This window comes from Artemia franciscana, chromosome 4 (genome assembly GCF_032884065.1).
Source record: "Artemia franciscana chromosome 4, ASM3288406v1, whole genome shotgun sequence".
Lineage (NCBI taxonomy): Eukaryota > Metazoa > Arthropoda > Branchiopoda > Anostraca > Artemiidae > Artemia > Artemia franciscana.
Window position 1 is genome coordinate 31,367,204 of NC_088866.1, and position 17,224 is coordinate 31,384,427.

Genomic DNA, 17,224 nt, shown 5'->3' on the forward strand with positions numbered 1-17,224 from the left:
ATTACTATATTTAAACATTGGTCAAAGTTTTTAACTTACAGCCCCTCCCACGGGGACTGTGGGGAAGTAAGTCGTCCCCAAAAACATAATTATTAGATTTTTCGACTATGCTGAATAAAATGGCTATCTTGGAATTTTGATCCGGTGACTTTGTGAAAAAAATAAGCGGGGGAAGGGCCCTAGGTGTACTCCAATTTTTTTGGTCACTTAAAAAGGGCACTAGAACTTTTAATTTCCGCTAGAATGAACAGTCTCGCGACATTCTAGGACCATTGGGTCAATACGATCACCCCTGGAAAAAGAAATAAAAAAAATAAACACGCACCCGTGATCTGTCTTGTGGTAAAAATACAAAATTCTACATTTTTGTAGATACGAGCTTGAACTTCTACTGTACGGTTCTCTGATAAGCTGAATCTGATGTTGTGGTTTTCGTTAAGATTCTATGACTTTAAAGGGGCATTTCTCCCTGTTTTCTAAAATAAGGCAAATTTTCTCAGACTAGTAACTTTTGATGGGTAAATCTTAACTTTATGAAACTTACATATTTAAAATCAGAATTAAAATGCGATTTTTTTATGTAAGTATTGTTAAAATTCCGTTTTTTATAAAATTTATTTAATAAAAACTATTTTATTAATATAAAATATTATATATTATATGTAAAATACTATAAGTAAAATATATGTAAAATATTAAATATTATATATTAACATATTTATTATTTTAATAAAAACCCCGTTTTTTAGAGTTTCGGTTACTATTGAGCCGGGTCGCTCCTTACTAAAGTTCGTTACCACGAACTGTTTGATAACTAGCGGAACAGAATTGGAAACCAAAGACGATATACTCAGTGCAGTCAATTTATCTTTCATTGCAAATAACTTTTTTAGAGCACTTTCTAACTAACTTTTTTAGAAATAGGTGCATCATCACTCAAATGAATGTTAATGTGATTAGCTACTGACTTGCCTTTCAGCTCTTTTTACCTCTTTTTACTCTATCCACCTTGTAATCAAATGACTGAACATTACCCTAAAAAAATTTCTCCTTCTTTACCATCACAATAGAGAACTCCATCTGCAAACTTCAGTCGGTGAAAGCGGAAACTTGTCTGGTTTCATTAAACCTGACGCCGCGCTAATTTGCTGATGGCACGCCACAGATGAAAGACGCATTGGCGTGCAGAAAAAATTTTGCGACGTGCCGTCGGTACCATTGGTGTGGCGGGGTGCCACATGTCTGTCTGTGTACTAATTTATGGTGTGCTAAGTAAGCTATCGTGCTAAGTAACTTTGTAGATTTCTTGCAATGCGCTGCAAATTAGAACACAGGGATGGGATGAACGGGGAATTGACAAACTAAGGCTCAAGACGCGAGATAGATTTTAAAAATGAATAATTTTAAAAGCAAAATAATACCTGTAAGGCGAAAATTTTATTGCTATGAGCCAATTCAAATAAATTCTCAAACTATGCTGTTAGAAACCAAAAGGGTTACTGCAAGTGGGAGGATGAGCTCTTTAAGAAATTCATGTGAAATTTCTGGGGGCCCAGGCGCCCAGTCCCCTTAAATGCGCCACTGTCCACTCTGTCTGTAAGCTCTTATTGCCAGTTTATGGGAATAAGTATATATGTATCCATGTTTTTTTTGTCAGGGTGATCATATTGAGCCGATGGTCATTAAGATCAAGAGAGGGCTTGCTCAAACAGAAATCCCAGTTTTAGTTCCCCATTTCGAAACCAAAGCGATTGGGGGGGGGGTCAGCTAGATCCCTTCCAACACCCTCTTTTTCCCAAAGTCATCTGATCAAAATTTTGAGAGAGTCGTATTGATTAGTATAGTTGAAAAGTCAACTAATCATGCCTTTGGGGAAAACACGGCCCTGCAAGTCACGAGGGGAAAGGTCGTAAGTTATAAATATGTCCAGTGTCTACATTTAGTATTTGTTTTTGGGAAGTAAACAGATATTTTTGGGGAGGATGAATTTTCTGTGACGAAAATTTTCTGCAGCGGAGATATTCTATGGGGAGGTAAATTTTCGGGATGAACTTTCAAAGGGAAACCATACACGGGGGAATTTACCAGAATCCTTATACTAAATTCTTTTTATTTGACTTACTCTTTGCCAATTTTATTTTACATGTAGAGATATACCGGTGAAATTGCCCAGGGAAAATTTTCAAAGGAGTTGAAAATGCCTGGGGAGTTTTTTCGTGGGGGTTCACGGAGAGATGTTGTATAGGGAAATTTTACGTGGGAGAAACTTTCCATTGAGGCATTGGGAGGGGAGAATTTCCAGGAAACATTTTCACTGGGGGGAGAATTTCCGGCATGGTTTGAAAAACAGTTAGAAATTAAAAGAAAAACAAGGCTTTTTTTCAAAAAGTTAGCTCAAAAGAATTTTCCAGGCGGAATTGTCCGGAAGAAATTTTCTGGTGGGAATTTTCAGCAGAGATGAAATTGTCCGGGGGAAGGAAATCTTACTCGGAAGGATCTTTCCTAGGAGGAATTTTCTTGGGGGATGGGATTTCCCATGGAGAAAAAAGGCAGCTTTTCCGATAAATAAAAAACATTTTTTTCAACTAAAAGGAAGGAGCCACATCCAAAGTTAAAACAAACTGAAATTGTCTTTTGCATGAGGAGGGGTTCCTCTCCTCAATACCTCGTTTTTTACGCTAATTTTGGCCTTTTCCCAATTAGATAAGAACAACTCCTGAAATAAAACAGCCGTTTAATTAGAGGAGATTTTTAAAATACAAAAAGAAATTTTGTTGTGAATAGCGAGGTATTGAGGAGGGGTTATTCCCCTCATGCACGGAACAGTTTCTATTCTTTTGAGTTTTAATGCTACTGCGCCCTTTCAGTAGATTTTTTTTTTATTATTTAGGCCTAATCGCTGAAAGGCTAGACCAACTGTCATGGGAAACTATTGAAGAAGCGGCTAATTTTGAATAGCCAAAATTAGCCAGTATATTATTTTCTTTATCCTGAGCCCGAGAAATTCCAAATCGGGGTTTTTATAATATCCATTCATGTAAGGAGAATTTTTTCGTATTTTATTCAAAATTTGGGAATTGAATTTTGGCAAAATCTAAAATTAATCTGAACAAAAAAAAACTGATCAGAAATATCAAAATTGATATATCGACTATCGAATATCGAAAGTAAAAATATCACCAAATTATCGCCCAAACAATAGTGTTGACAAAAATTTACAAAGTTGCTTAGCACACTAGATTACTTAGCTCACCGAAACCAACAAACTACTGCAAATACAAAAGGCTAAATATAGACACGCCGATGGTGCGCCACCTCGCACAATTGTACCGATGCGCCGCCAAAACTTTTCTTTAAACCAGCGCGCTTTTTATCGGCGGCGCGACACAAATAAATGGGTGCGGTTTTAGGGTCTATCAACCAAGCTAGTAATCTAGTTTCTGCCTTCACCGACAGAAGCTGATCTTATCACAGAAAATCTTGAAGGACTGGTTGTTTCACTAAGTTTTAATAAGCCAAAAATTTCAAAGACGGCATTTTTATTTGTGGCAACATGGGGAAGAATCTACCAAGATAAATAAATTTGTCCATCTGATTTGAGTTATCTCCCTCTATTTTGCAAACTTTTTAAAAGATCGGGTATCCATTTCCAAATAAGACTTCTCTGAGGTGGTCAAGCTCGGAGTAAAGAAAACGCGGTGAACAAACGCGTGTATTGTTCTTTCGACTAAAGAATTCACAACCGCTCTTTTCACAACAGGAGAATGATTAGAAGCACAATTTAAGCACCTGTCACTTTGTGTAGGCTTTGTGGGCAACTAAAACTCAAAAGATGTATAAATCCGAAGTAACAGGGCAATCTAGAAAAGGTACACGCCTATTCACCTCCGATTCTTTACTAAGTTCAAGTTTTATATTAATGGAACTAAGCAAACCACAGAAAGTTTCTAGAGAGTCTTCGTTATGTTCTCGCAAATAAAAAATGTCATCTCATCTTTGGTCTTTGAAACGACCAGAAATTTTGTCTTGTTAAAACTCAGTAAAATAACATGTTCTTCGAGGTTTACCATGATAAGATCAGCTTCTGTCGGTGTAGGTAGAAACAAGCTTAGTCAAATTTTATTCGATCAGGCTAGTTTGATTTGAACTGTAAGTAAGGAGCTACTCGGCCCAATAATAGCCGAGACTCTAAAAAACGGAATTTTGATAACAATATATACTTCAAAAGAATTGGCATTTTATGCTGAATCTAAATGTATGAAGTTCAGTAAGCTTAATGTTACACATCAAAAGCTACGTGTCTGAGAAAATTTGCCTGATTTCTGAAAAAGGTGGGAGCACTCCCAAAAGCTCAAGCAATCTTAATGAGAATCGCATCATCAGATTCAGCATATCAGACATTACTATGGAGGTTTCAAGGTTACATACAAAGAGGTGGAATTTTGCATTTTTTGCCCAAAAAAAGATCACGGATGCATGTTTATTTATTCTTGTTGTTTTTTTTTCTCTCCCGGAGATGATCGTATCGAACGAGTGATCCTAGAACGTCGGGAGGGGGCTCATTAGAACGAAAACGGAAAGTTCTAGTGCCTTTTTTAAGTGACCGAAAACTCTTTTGGGAAAATTGTCCCTCTCCCACTTCCCTTTTTTTTCTCAAAGTCATCCAATGAAGATTTTGACATGTCCATTTGATTCAGCATAGTTAAAGGGCCTAATAACTATGTCTTTCGGGTTGGCATGACGCCCATATTCCCTGGGGAAAGGGCTGTAAGCTACGCTATTTGCCCATTGTTCACATGTAGTATCTTGTTATTGGGAAATAAACGGTAATTTTTGGGGGATTATTTTGTGGGGTGGGGGGAGGGATTTCCCAAGGAGAAAGTTTTCCCTGGGGAGGAAGGTTTACGGGGGTTTTCCATAGGGAATTTTAAACGGGAGGGAAGGGGATTTTTTGCAATGCTTTGAAAAACAGTTAGAAATTAATTTAAAAAATTAACTGAAAGTAACGAACAGCATTAAAACTTAACACAAACAGAAATTATTTTGTGTGTAAGAGGGGCTGCCCCTTTCTCAACCCTCGCTCTTTACCCTAAAGCTTGGCTTTTTTTGACAGTTCGTTAAGAAAGACAGCTCAAACACAAAGGCCGTTGAAATTGAGTGAGATGTATACTTTTTTAATTTAAGACTTTAGAGTAAAGAGCAAGGGTTGAGGTAGGGGCAGCCTCCCTCATATACGGAATGATTCCTGTTTGTTTCAAGTTTTAATGCCGCTCCTTACTTTCAGCTGAAACACATTTTTTTTCTTATTTTACTTTCCCATGACAAAGGCCCATGACAAGCCCAGTTATACAAAGAGGCTTTTGAAATAGATTGACATCAAAATTTCGGTTTGGCTCGGAGCAGAGATATTGGTGATTTTAAAATAGTGACTCCTATGCTGGTTTTCTAAGACTAGAAGCTGACAGTTTATTAATCCCTGATGTCGCTTTCATAGTCTCAAGTGGAAACTTGCTCCTAATCCCTTTCCCTCCCCCAAATACCAAAAAGGGATTGTACAACAGAAGGACTAATTAAAGTTAATCAAAATCTTAGTTTTATTGGTTGACTTACTTAGCGAATGAAAGAATTTACCAGCTCAGTCACATGTGATGTATTTTGCGAGTAGCATTGCCTTTTGCTAATCGTGGATATTGGTGAGTGGCCCACGTTCGGAATTAGGTTTTTCGGCTTTCTAATTATGCTAAATTTTTTTTGTTATTTTTGATGGTTTTCCGAGGCGTTTGGTTTTTAGAATTTTTATTCTTCCAATTTTGGCTTTATTTGTATTTGCTGTTAGCTTTCTGTGTCGTTTGTTTTCATCCGGTTTGTTTCTTTCAGAATAAGTCTCTCTTATCAAGCCCTTCGTTACGAAGTGTAAGTAGGGAGTGACTCGGCCCAATAGTAACTGAAATTGTAAAAAAGAATAGAACTTGGATAACAATAGATCCAACAAAAGAATTGGTTTTTTATCATTATTCCAAATATATAAAAACTCGTCATAAGTTACGAGCCTGAGAATTTTTTTTCACTTTCAAAAGGAGTGGAAACATCCCCGAAAGGTTAAGATATCGTATCGAAAATCATGCCATCGGATCCAGCATATACGTGAATTCTACTGTAGATGTATCAAGCTCAATTCTACAAAAATGTGGTATTTTGTATTTTTGCCGGAAGAAGAATCACCGATGCCTGTTAATTTGTTGTTGAATCACTGTGAACTAATGGTCGTAGAAAATCGGCAGAGGGCTCATTTGAACAGAAATAGAAATTCCGATGCATTTTTTTTTCACCTCGGTTTGACACCATTTCGAAGGCTGTTTCTCGGTATTCCCATAGATTTGTTTTCGCAATAAACTATTACCTCTAAGATCCATCAAAATAGTAGGATAGTTAATATTCTTAACTCTTCTTCAACTGACGATTCTCCCTTGCTCGTTGTTTGTTTTTTTTTTTTTTTTTTCAAAACGCGCTTTTAAATTCTCGATTACTCTGGGCTAGGTTCGTTCTTTACTGCTAAGGGCAACCATTATTTTGGACTTCAGTTGTCGTCATAACTATGACATATCGTTGCTAGTAATTTTGGGAACACCTTGGGCATGATTTGTCAAATCCAGACCAAGTAAGTTTTTATTCGTTGCTAATTGTCTACGTCACATGTTCAGCGTATCTAAAAAAATCAATATGCTTTTACAACATTTCCTTCAGCATGTAAATCTGGTTTGGCAAGTTTTTTTTTTGCTTCCTCTGCCATCTTTTAATTTGAATTATCTTTGGATCATTGCCATTTGAGATGTTTTGTTATTTTACTCCGTTACATTCAAACAGGATTTGTCTTATCAGCGACTCTGACAAAAGATCAAAATTTTAGTTTATTTATTGACTATTTTGCTGTAGTCATACGTGACATCTTTAAACAAGTAAGTTTATTTTTACTATTCCTAGGTATGGGTGCCCATAAGCTGAATTTTAGAGGGGGGGGGGGCTTACCTGGTCTAATTGGCTCTTCCAACGCAGTATAATAGAAGTTTCAAAAATAGGAACTTGTCTATTATATATGCTTGTTTGTTATTTATTTATATTTTTGTGTGTATAGATAGATAGATAAGTGTATTTCAAAAACCCGTGGGCCATATACACAAAATATAAATAAATAATAAACAAGCAAGGAAATTAACAACAGTACGAACACGCACAAAAAACAGAATTCAACGCAAAAAGTACCTAATCTAACTACAAAAGAAATTAATCATATAAAACTTTTTCTTCTTATTAAAGATTTATCTATATATACTCCCACTCGAAATATTGTGGTTGGGTTACTATTTTGTAGAATACCCGGAAGCATCAAATTAACCCCATGCAAATAAATTTCCCGTAAATCCAAGAGCACTGGGCATTTCTGGAGAAAATGATCCAAGTCTTCATCATCATCTTTACAAAGGGGACAGACATACCGCCTATCAAGACCAACTATCATTTTATTTTTGTCGAACGTTTTTTGCCTGTTCTGGATTGGAAGACAATTTGCCTTAAGCTGAATCCAACGACGTAGAATCATAGCCGGTAAGTTAAATTTAAAATAAACTTCCTCCCCAAAACTAGGTTTTGCCTGATTATAATGTTGCAGGGTTGTAGAATCAAAAACCAGCCCTTGCCAATGCTGAATTTCCTGACTCTCTAATATAAATCGTACCTGGCTTTCTAAATTTGTTGGTACATCACGAGAGCAAAGACCATTATTCCATAAATAAGGCATTCCTACTTTTTCTAGTAATGATTTAATTTGGGATGGCCACGAGGTTTTTAAACCACATTTCAACATCTCTTCATATGCCGCTCTTACTAGTCTATCTTCATTACTCTTAGTTAACTTCAACCAGAATCTAAGCATTAAAATATACCTACGTAGCTTTAAAGAAAACAGGCCCATATCACCTTTCAGAATCTGTGAATGAGTTGTCTGATGTAGACCAAACACTCTTTTATAATACTGGAGCTGAAGGGACTCCAGTTACTGCACCGTTTCTCCACCCCATATCTCTGCTCCATATTCTATCACGGGTAAAATTTTTGTGTTAAATATTCTTTTATGTATTTTTAGGTTTTTGATCCCCATTATCGTCGGGTTTCTAAATATAGCTGACATGGCCACCCTACCTCTCTTAATTATTTCATCAACATGACTCCTTAGGCTTCCATTTTCCGATAAGATAAAGCCTAAATATTTTATTCTTTTACTTATAAATAGTTCCTTATTATTAAATTTAAATGTATATTTTTCATCGTCCACAACCTTCCTTTTTTTAAAAATAACAACTTCGCTCTTTTCAGTATTCAGCCTTAACTTTTTTATATGCAAATATTCTTCTATGAGATTCAAAAGAGTATGTAGATCTTGCGGTTTATTAGCCACCAAAGCAATATCATCTGCAAATAATAAGAGAGATAGTTTTTGAGTCCCTAGGCTAACTTTCGGAGCCCATCTTTTCTCTAGAAAATTAACAACATCATTAATAAAAATATTAAACAACTTAGGTGAAAGGGTGCTGCCCTGTTTTACTCCCCGCTTAATATCAAAAAGCTTCGAAAACCTATTACCAACTTTAATGATTCCACTCACACAAGTATACATGCTCACTATCAATCTAACAAATGAATGGGGAAGGCCAATATTTAGCATGGCATCCTTCAATAACTCTCTGTCGACACTATCAAAAGCCTTATGGAAATCCAGAAATCCCACATAAAGACAAGTTTTACCCTTTCCATATTTATCTATTAATGCCTTTAAAATAAACACACTATCTGTCGTCCCATATCCTGTCCTGAAACCTCCTTGTTCCTCATGTATTAAACTATTTTTATTTAACCAATTGGAAAGCCTGGTATCTAATATTTTCTCCAAAACCTTACTTAAAGCAGGGACAAGTGCTATTAAACGATAATTTTCATGAGCCTTCGGGTTTCCTCTCTTAAAAAGTGGTATAAACAATGATGTCTTCCAAGCGCTTGGCCATTGCCCTGACCTTAACACCTTATTACAAAGAAGAACAATTATCGGCATCAAAATGGAAAGAAAATTCTTAAATAACAATATTGGTATACCATCAACACCCGCAGCAGTACCACCTTTTAAATTCTTAAATATTGACTTAATCTCTTGGCCATTCACATCACCAACTAAATCGTAATCATGTTCTCTCATGGGATGAATAACCATCTCTGGGTATGCGCTACCTCCTGAAGATCTGCACAAACACCTTCTAATATGGCCCACGGGTTTTTGAAATACACCTATCTATCTATCTATCTATCTATTGTCAAATTTCATCTGTTATCTTTAGAAATGTTAGATGATTTTGAGGTACTTAGCTTTTAGTTTTGGGAAAAAAAGGGGCCTCCCTCAGGCCATTCAGCGTGTCACCAGGTGGCGATAGGGGAACGCCCTCAGATATGTAGGGCACCTCTATAGGAGGCACGGACAGGGGGGACGTTGTCCTTGAGAGTCCATAATAGAAACTGGGGCACCCTCGCCCGGGGCCATAAATACAGGTGGAGGAGGAAGAAGGCCGCTCAAATGTAAACTCACCGGCGTGTCCAAATGTCCCACGAGTTACAAACCTTCTCCTAGTAATGGGTTAAATTGCATAATGACGCAGAACACCGTCGTGGGAGGATCCTCTATAGGGGGACAGCTGCGGCAGGCGTTATATCTAGATCTATGGACAACGGCCTCTTCAAAGGGCTGCCTCGACCATTTTGGGGTATTTCCAAGACTGGGGACCCTGCGGTTAACTCTATTCCCACTTAAGGAATGGGGCCCTTCGAGGAAATTGTAGCCTCGTAAACGACAGAGCATTCGCACGTGATTCTGATTATTGGATAATTCTTCTGGGCTTGGTCTGTTTTGACGGGCGTTTTCGGGATGAAAAACCTCTTCCTAGCTAATTTAACTACTATGGGTTGCCTCCCCGTAGTAGCATAATATTTGTAGACATGAATATGTATAACAAATCGGAGGTAATAGGCTTGGGATTGTCTCTGCAGGATTTTGACTCTTGTTGATGGAAGAGCATCGCCAAGTGCTGAAAACCATGTTGTGAACAAGATGGGTCAAGGATTGCACAAAGCCTCCATTCATACTGGAGGTCCTTGCTGTCCGGTTCTAAGCCAGCTTAAGCGCTTCGGTGTAAACTTGAGAAGATATCTTGATCCCCTTCGTGTACTGGTATCCGGGAACATTGCTTTTTCTGAGGCCAAAACAATTTCAATGATTCAAAAAACACGCAAATTGGAACTTGGAATTTTACGACGTTAAAAAATGACTATCGTATCGACATTTTGACTGATGGATTCAGAAGATTCGAACTGGACTAATTAGGAGTTTCAGAAAATCATATCTCTGGAGTAGGAAGCATGAAATTAGATGATATAGAACTTGTTTACTTAGGCAGGAAGCATGGGGTACATAGACAGAGAGTAGGGCTCATGATGAATAAGGAAGCTCCTAAGTCGTGTTTAGGCTTGGAAGGTATTAATAATAGAATACTAATTGCTTCTTTTATGACTAAAAAGTTCAGGATATCAGTTATAGTTGTATATACTCCGGCTGAAGCGACTGACGGAGATACTGGTGACTCAGATGAATTTTTCTTACCGTTACAGGAGCAAATGGATAGGGTCCCAGGTAGAAATATGGTATTTTTACTAGGAGATTTTAACGCCTAGGTCGGCAGAAATAGGGATATACGGTATCATAGTCTAGGTGAATTTGGTGTAGGAAAAGAAAACAGTAATGGCTACAGACTTGCAAATTTGTAGGTATAACAGTCTAGTTGTTTGGTCATAAAATGGCCCATAAGTTGACATGCTATTCACGTGATGGTAAGACAGCAAACCTTATTGAATATGTAATAGTAAGCCAAAGACTGGCAGGATCAATACGAGGTACTAGGGTATATAGGAGGGCTGTCATTGGTGTTAAAAGTAAAGATCACCATCTAGTAGTGTCTGCGGTTAATTTAAAGCTTGAATTTCGGAAGAGTAACTACCTCCCGGAAAATTATGATGTGGGTAGACTAAACTTGAGAGTTTAAAATTTGATAATGTAGAAGATGGTTGGAATAATTTTAGAAAACAATTTGTGAAGCTGCTGATGGTGCCTTAGGGAAGAAAGTTAAGACTGCAGCTAGGAATATTAGTGAAAAAGCTTTCTATAGCTATAATGAAAGAAAGATTGAGATAGCTAGGGCACGTTCTGTGGATGAAGGATGAAAGGTTGCCGAAGATTGTCCTTTTCGGCCAACTGTCTAGGGCTAAACGGAAAGCAGGTCGTCCTCATCTGGGTGGTAGGATGCCATAAAGAAAGATTTAAAGGAAATGTGAACTTCCTGGGAGGGAGTAAAGATTGAGGCTTCGAATAAATTGGGATGGAGGAGGAGCGTGCGTAGCTGTGTTGGCCTCAGGCGGCTTAGTGCTGCGGTGAGTTGTTAATAGTAGTAGTAGTAATAGTAGTCGTCCAGATTGGCTGAAGGATGAACTTTCTCTGGAGAATGCTGAAAATTAGTTTTATTTGATGCAGTACAACTTTCTAAAACTGGCTTTCTGAGGGGCTATCCTATCAAAACCATGTGTTGACCCCATCAAGTATAAGTATAAAACATGCATAAAATCGTCTTATTAAACTTGCTAAAGGACGAATGTCGACTAGCACCCTTGTGCTATGCCTGGTGTTGTGAAGGAGGGTAAATTAGAATATGACATATACAGCTCGTTTTGGAACCTAAAAAGTACTTGCAAGGGCTAAAAAAAAAAAAAATGGCTGAAAACCACTATAAGTCTTGAACTAGGAATAAGTAAAAACTTGTCATATAGTTTGTTTGGACGCCGGTATAGTAAATAAAGTGCAACTACCACACGGCTAGACGCTGAAGTTTTTAAGAGCTAGGGGACAAAGATATAACGGGAAAAGTCTTTAGTTTAGAAAAACACTGCTTTTAAGATTTCGAATCTTTCTACTTGATACATCTTTTATGCGATTTTAGTCTCTTGAGGGATGTGTCAACTGCCCTTTTGTCTTTATCGCGAGTCCTAGACTTATAGAACTATTCTTTTTATTGATAATTTCATTTAAACTTTTATAACAAACATCAAATAAAATTATATGTTTTGTAAGGATAATTGAAGCATAAGAAAGCCGTTAGGGTCAAGTTTTCAGTGAAGATGAAAAAAGATATTTTCTAAATCTAGGGGGGGGGGACTTTTTCAAATTTTAAAACGAAAATACAAAAAAGATATTTTTAAGTATATAGCGGACAATTCCACTAGCTTTGAATAAAAAAAGCTAAAGTATTTAAGCTTTTTCTCTGAGCAACTTTAATGGAAACGTACCTTAAAATTATGTATTAATTACAGGGCTTGCCCAGTGTGCTGAACTTGTTTGGCAGCTAAGAGGAGGAGCTGATAGGCGTCAAGTGCCCGGAGCAAAAGTAGCGCTACAGCGTCTTGGAGGTGCGGCAGTCGTTGCGCTCTATAAGTTGGGTTTTCCAGTGAATAAATCTAAGTAAGCACTTTTAAATATACTCTCTTTCTCTCTCTAGTACCATCTTTCTCTCTTTCTCTCTCTCTGATCTATTCTCTGCCTTTTTTTTCTAGTGATGCAATTGCCAAGTTAAACTTGGAATAAGTGTGAGCTCAGAAAGGATACCAGAAACTTTTTAGGGGTTTCTGGGGAATAAAAAAAATCTAAAATGTTTTATTAGACATATGTATTTTATCATATATATGAGAGTATCAAAAAGGGTATTTTTCAAAATATAGGAGAAGAGGGGAAGGTAAAAAAAAGGTTCTGCTGAACAGCTGCTGAATAGCTTCATCTGTTTGATAACAGCATTCCAAAGAAGAAAGAATTGAAAAACGATGAAGCAGAACAATCGACTAAAAAGGAATGATAAAAAAAAGCTGGAAGAGATAGGCAGAGAAGAATAAACCTGATACAAAATCCGGTTTTTTTTTAATATGCTAAAACTGCATGCTGATCTTCTTTGATATACCGAATAACTTTAAATATATGCAAACACTTAATATTAAAAATAAATTTGATTACATTTTTTGCCAAAATCTAAGATTAAACATAGCCTCAAAATAACCTTAATTAAATAAATCACTGAAAAGTCTGCACTCAAAAAGATAATGAATTTAAGTTTCCTTGTCATGGGAATCACAGGCTGAACCCTTGCTGTTGGAGCTGTTCCAAGGGTCATTCAAGCCCAGGAAAAAATTCATGACATCACCACTCCCGACTCAAATATAAGCAAAAAGAAGCCGAATCAGAGTGAAAAATTTGATTAAAGTAGGCAATCCACCAGGCGCGGCCCCCCTCCCTAGCTGTGGTTGCTGGGGCATCTGAACCAATTGCCCTTCGTAGGAACGGCTTTTATTGCTTTTATTGATTGTAAATAGAGTGATTTCATAAGTAGATATACAGAAATAGATGATTTACAGTAATCAGTGACAATTGGTGTTAGCTTATGATTAGGAGGAGTTTTAAGAATTTGAAAAAGAGCAGTATGATCGTTAAGAAACTTAAGGACTGGGGGCTTATCAGCTTAAGAGAATTACTCATGCCAATTAATGTACAAACTTTTGCTTAAAGTCTTATGAATTTCGTTAATATTGTTAGACAACATGCATAAAAGTGAAACAAAAGCGTAGCGTATGCTGTTTTGTGAGCAACGACGAAAAGAAGGAAAGAACGAGGAGGGTTAAACCCCTTCCTTCTTCCTGTTTACTTCCCTGGTTTCACTATCTGTTGATTTTAGGAGTATATATAATTCTTGAGAATATTAAGTTAAGTTTTTGATCTGCCGTAGTTTTTGGCAATGCCTTTTATAATAATCTTTTTCATCAAAAAATCAGAGTAGAATGGATAATGGATTTTCAGTTATACAGATAGAAAACATTTGCAAGATCCTTTTATATTTTATGCGGCTGAAACGATCCTGAATCTGAAGCAGTAGTTACCCTTTAACATTGGTCTATCTTACCCGACCTTTTTTTAAGGATTTTTTCGTATTGTGTTCTGTTGTAACTGTTAATATGCTTAAATAAATGCATGCAAGGTCTATTATTGAAGAAATCCTGTACTGTTGTCTTTAAATGAAATCAAGTTTTTCTCATTTCATCAAATAATCCCAAATTTTTACAAAAACAGTTTCTTTGTAAAATTTAATACAAAGATCTTTTGAATTAAGTATTTTAACACCAAAACTTTTTGCTGAGTATCATACTTCAAATCAGGACCATATTCAGGAGGTCATTCAGAGGGTTAAACGTTTTTACCTGCATTTCAAGATCAATTTGTGAGTCGAGAAGATATTTCATAGTTTTTTAGGATATATATTCTTTTTACCTGTATTTTTACAACCAATTTGCAAGCCAGGGAAATATTTCGGGGGAGAGTCCAAACCCCGTATATTCTCTCCTCATGGATACGTTCCTGCTTCCTATCACCCGGTGCAATCATAAAAAGGTGAAACAATACGGACAGATACAGGTTGCTAAGGGATACTTTTGGGCCTAGATCCAAGGCATCGAAGCTGCAGAGGATATCGGCGGTAGAGTGTAACATAACAGACAACAGTTGGGCCTTGGAAATTTTTTGGTTAGAACTTCGGTTGCTTCCCAGGGATTCGAAAGTGCTAAAATTCGCTTAGAGCCAATGCGACTTTTCCAAAAAGCTCTAGCCTATACGGTGTCGATGGTAGAATCGTTCAAGGTCTCATACTTTGGGGAATCATCGGCTTTTCAATTTTGAAGCTTTCTAGGGCCTTGATCGAAAACAAGCCTGTAATCTAAAATTTTTGTGGGGAAAGATCATTAACTCCAGCTACGTGCCTACAGACTTGGGTGCTTCCGTACGGGAAGTATATGAGATTTGGAAGTAGCTTAGGTATCTGAGAATATATTCCCTTGTCACCTTGACTTAAGATCCTTGCCCCATTAGGTACAAGCACACCTGAGAACTTTTGCGGAAGGTCTCAGTTTTTTTATGGGCATCTGTTATATCTTGTTCGAACTAAAATCACCTAGTCCTTTAAAATATGTACGATTAGAGCACCAAATTGGTCCAGAGGTCTCTCCAATACTCACTCCTTCTCACCACCAGCTTTTTAGCAGAAAAGTATGCTGGTCTTTTTTCTCGTTCCCGGTGGGCTTACAACTCATTGGTCAAGTACCATGGGTCATCGCGACATGGGATCGATTATCTAGGATCGTATGCCTCTTTTGGAGCCTTTGTTCAGAAAATTTCCGATTTAATTGAAACTTGTGAGTTAAAATTATGGGGAAAGATGAGAGGGGAAGAATCTTAAGAGCCGTATATCACTTCTTAGTATCATCTATCAGAGTCTGACTGAAATTTGATGGGTTTACAGCTACAGCCAGGTGGTTTTTCCCGAAAAATTTTGGACAAGTAGTTTTTTATTTCGGTTGAGGCGCTAGCAGGTTTAAAAGTTCACAAGTCGGGGATTCCTGGCATGCTACACAAAGCCTACAGGCAAATCAGTCAAACACTTATCAAGTCTCAACTTTTGTCTACCACGTTATAGTCTACCACCTGTTAACTTGGAAACCTCACAGTTCAACCCACAACATTATATATATATATATATATATATATATATATATATATATATATATATATATATATATATATATATATATTATAATTATTCATTCCTTTTTATGCATGTCGTCCGACAGGCTCTTTAGTTAGTAAATTAATTAGGCCTATTATTTAATTAGTAACTAATTAAAATTATGGTCATCATAGACATAAGGTATGTCCTCCTGATTTTCCTGTCAAAATAATCATCTTTTTAAAATATTTGTTTAGCAAACTAAAACTATCTGTACCTTGAGATCAATTACCAAACCCCATGTGGTAAACCCTCAGGGGGTAGATATATCTCTGGCATCGCTGTAAGAAATTGTAATTTTAAAGCTCAACCGCCGAGATGACTGTTGCCGATTCAGATACTAAGGACTTCATTTGTGCGAATGTTTTCGAAGAAATAAAAAAAGTATTAGAGGCCGATGGGGCAAACCTTGTCAAGAAGATCAATGGTATATATGCTTTCAAAGTCCGAAATGGCCCAAATGGAAAAGAGGCCATGTGGATTGTTGATGCTAAGAATGGAAAGGGGTCAGTCACAATAAATGGAAAAAGTAAGTTTCATTATGTTTAATATATTTGGTTTGAGTACAGTCTAGTACAGACTTAAGTCCAGAAATTATGGCCTTGGTTCAAGGGCGTCGCCAGTTTTTTTTCGTGGGGGGTGGGGTACAAAAAACTTTATAATGCGTCAAAAACTTATTTATATGCATTTTTTGTTATGTTTGTAGTGCCTCGATTCAAATAAATTTAGGTTGGGTTGGGGGGGTCAAACCCAGTAACCCCCGTCCCCTACCGACTGTCTACCCGATGACAAGCTATTGGTAGCTTGTAGGGAAATTTTTGGACACAGGCCTTTAGTTGATCTCGAAAAACTGAAATAACGGGTACCTGTTTCTTATAATAAGAAAGAATTTCAATTCAAACTTATCGGTTATATAATAAGCACTATAAAATTTTGACACAAGAATCTGGTCAAGTATTAACATCTTCATACCACACTATTAGCTTAGTTCAGATGGGATAATAACCGGTTAGTTTGCTTTGACTAGTAACAGAATATAGTGTCTCACCATGTATATTCAAGTTAAGATTTGGGATTTGCCAAGAAATTTCCACTTTGTTTCGTTTTTATTTGTATTTGCGATTATTTTCACATTTTTGTTTCTTAATTTTTTCATGGTCGGTGTAAAGAGGGAAGTAAAAAACGTTTTTACTTCGTTTTGGTCTTAAGTTTGTCTTACCTACTTAAATAATGGTTAAGAATATGAATGTGACAAATAAGCGTCAATTGACATGGACAATCTTATCGTCAAAACGAGGAAGACAACAAATGAAACTTTTGTTCAATATGCAAGTTTTAAAAATGGGAAACCAGAAGTTCTATTAAGAGATGGTCAGATTTAAACTCAGATCTCTCTTTCTCTCTCCTCCCCTCCCCCAAAGCTTTTGCCCTCTCCCCTGCCTACTTACTGAAAGGTGATGACAGTGAGGAAAAGGAGGTGGCTAGCT

At 36.9% G+C, this 17,224-nt stretch overlaps 1 protein-coding gene across 5 annotated transcripts in view; it reads left to right on the forward strand.

Moving 5' to 3' along the window:
* Positions 1–17,224, forward strand: part of LOC136026294 (sterol carrier protein 2-like) — a 61,958-nt gene that overhangs the window by 43,645 nt on the left and 1,089 nt on the right. For 4 of the 5 annotated variants that reach the window (XM_065702705.1, XM_065702708.1, XM_065702706.1 and 1 more), the window contains exons 8-9: positions 12,454–12,601; positions 16,043–16,266. In XM_065702705.1, the coding sequence (XP_065558777.1) occupies positions 12,454–12,601; positions 16,043–16,266 (372 nt within the window). The remainder of the gene's footprint in view (positions 1–12,453; positions 12,602–16,042; positions 16,267–17,224) is intronic. The other variant, XM_065702709.1, reaches the window with a different exon arrangement.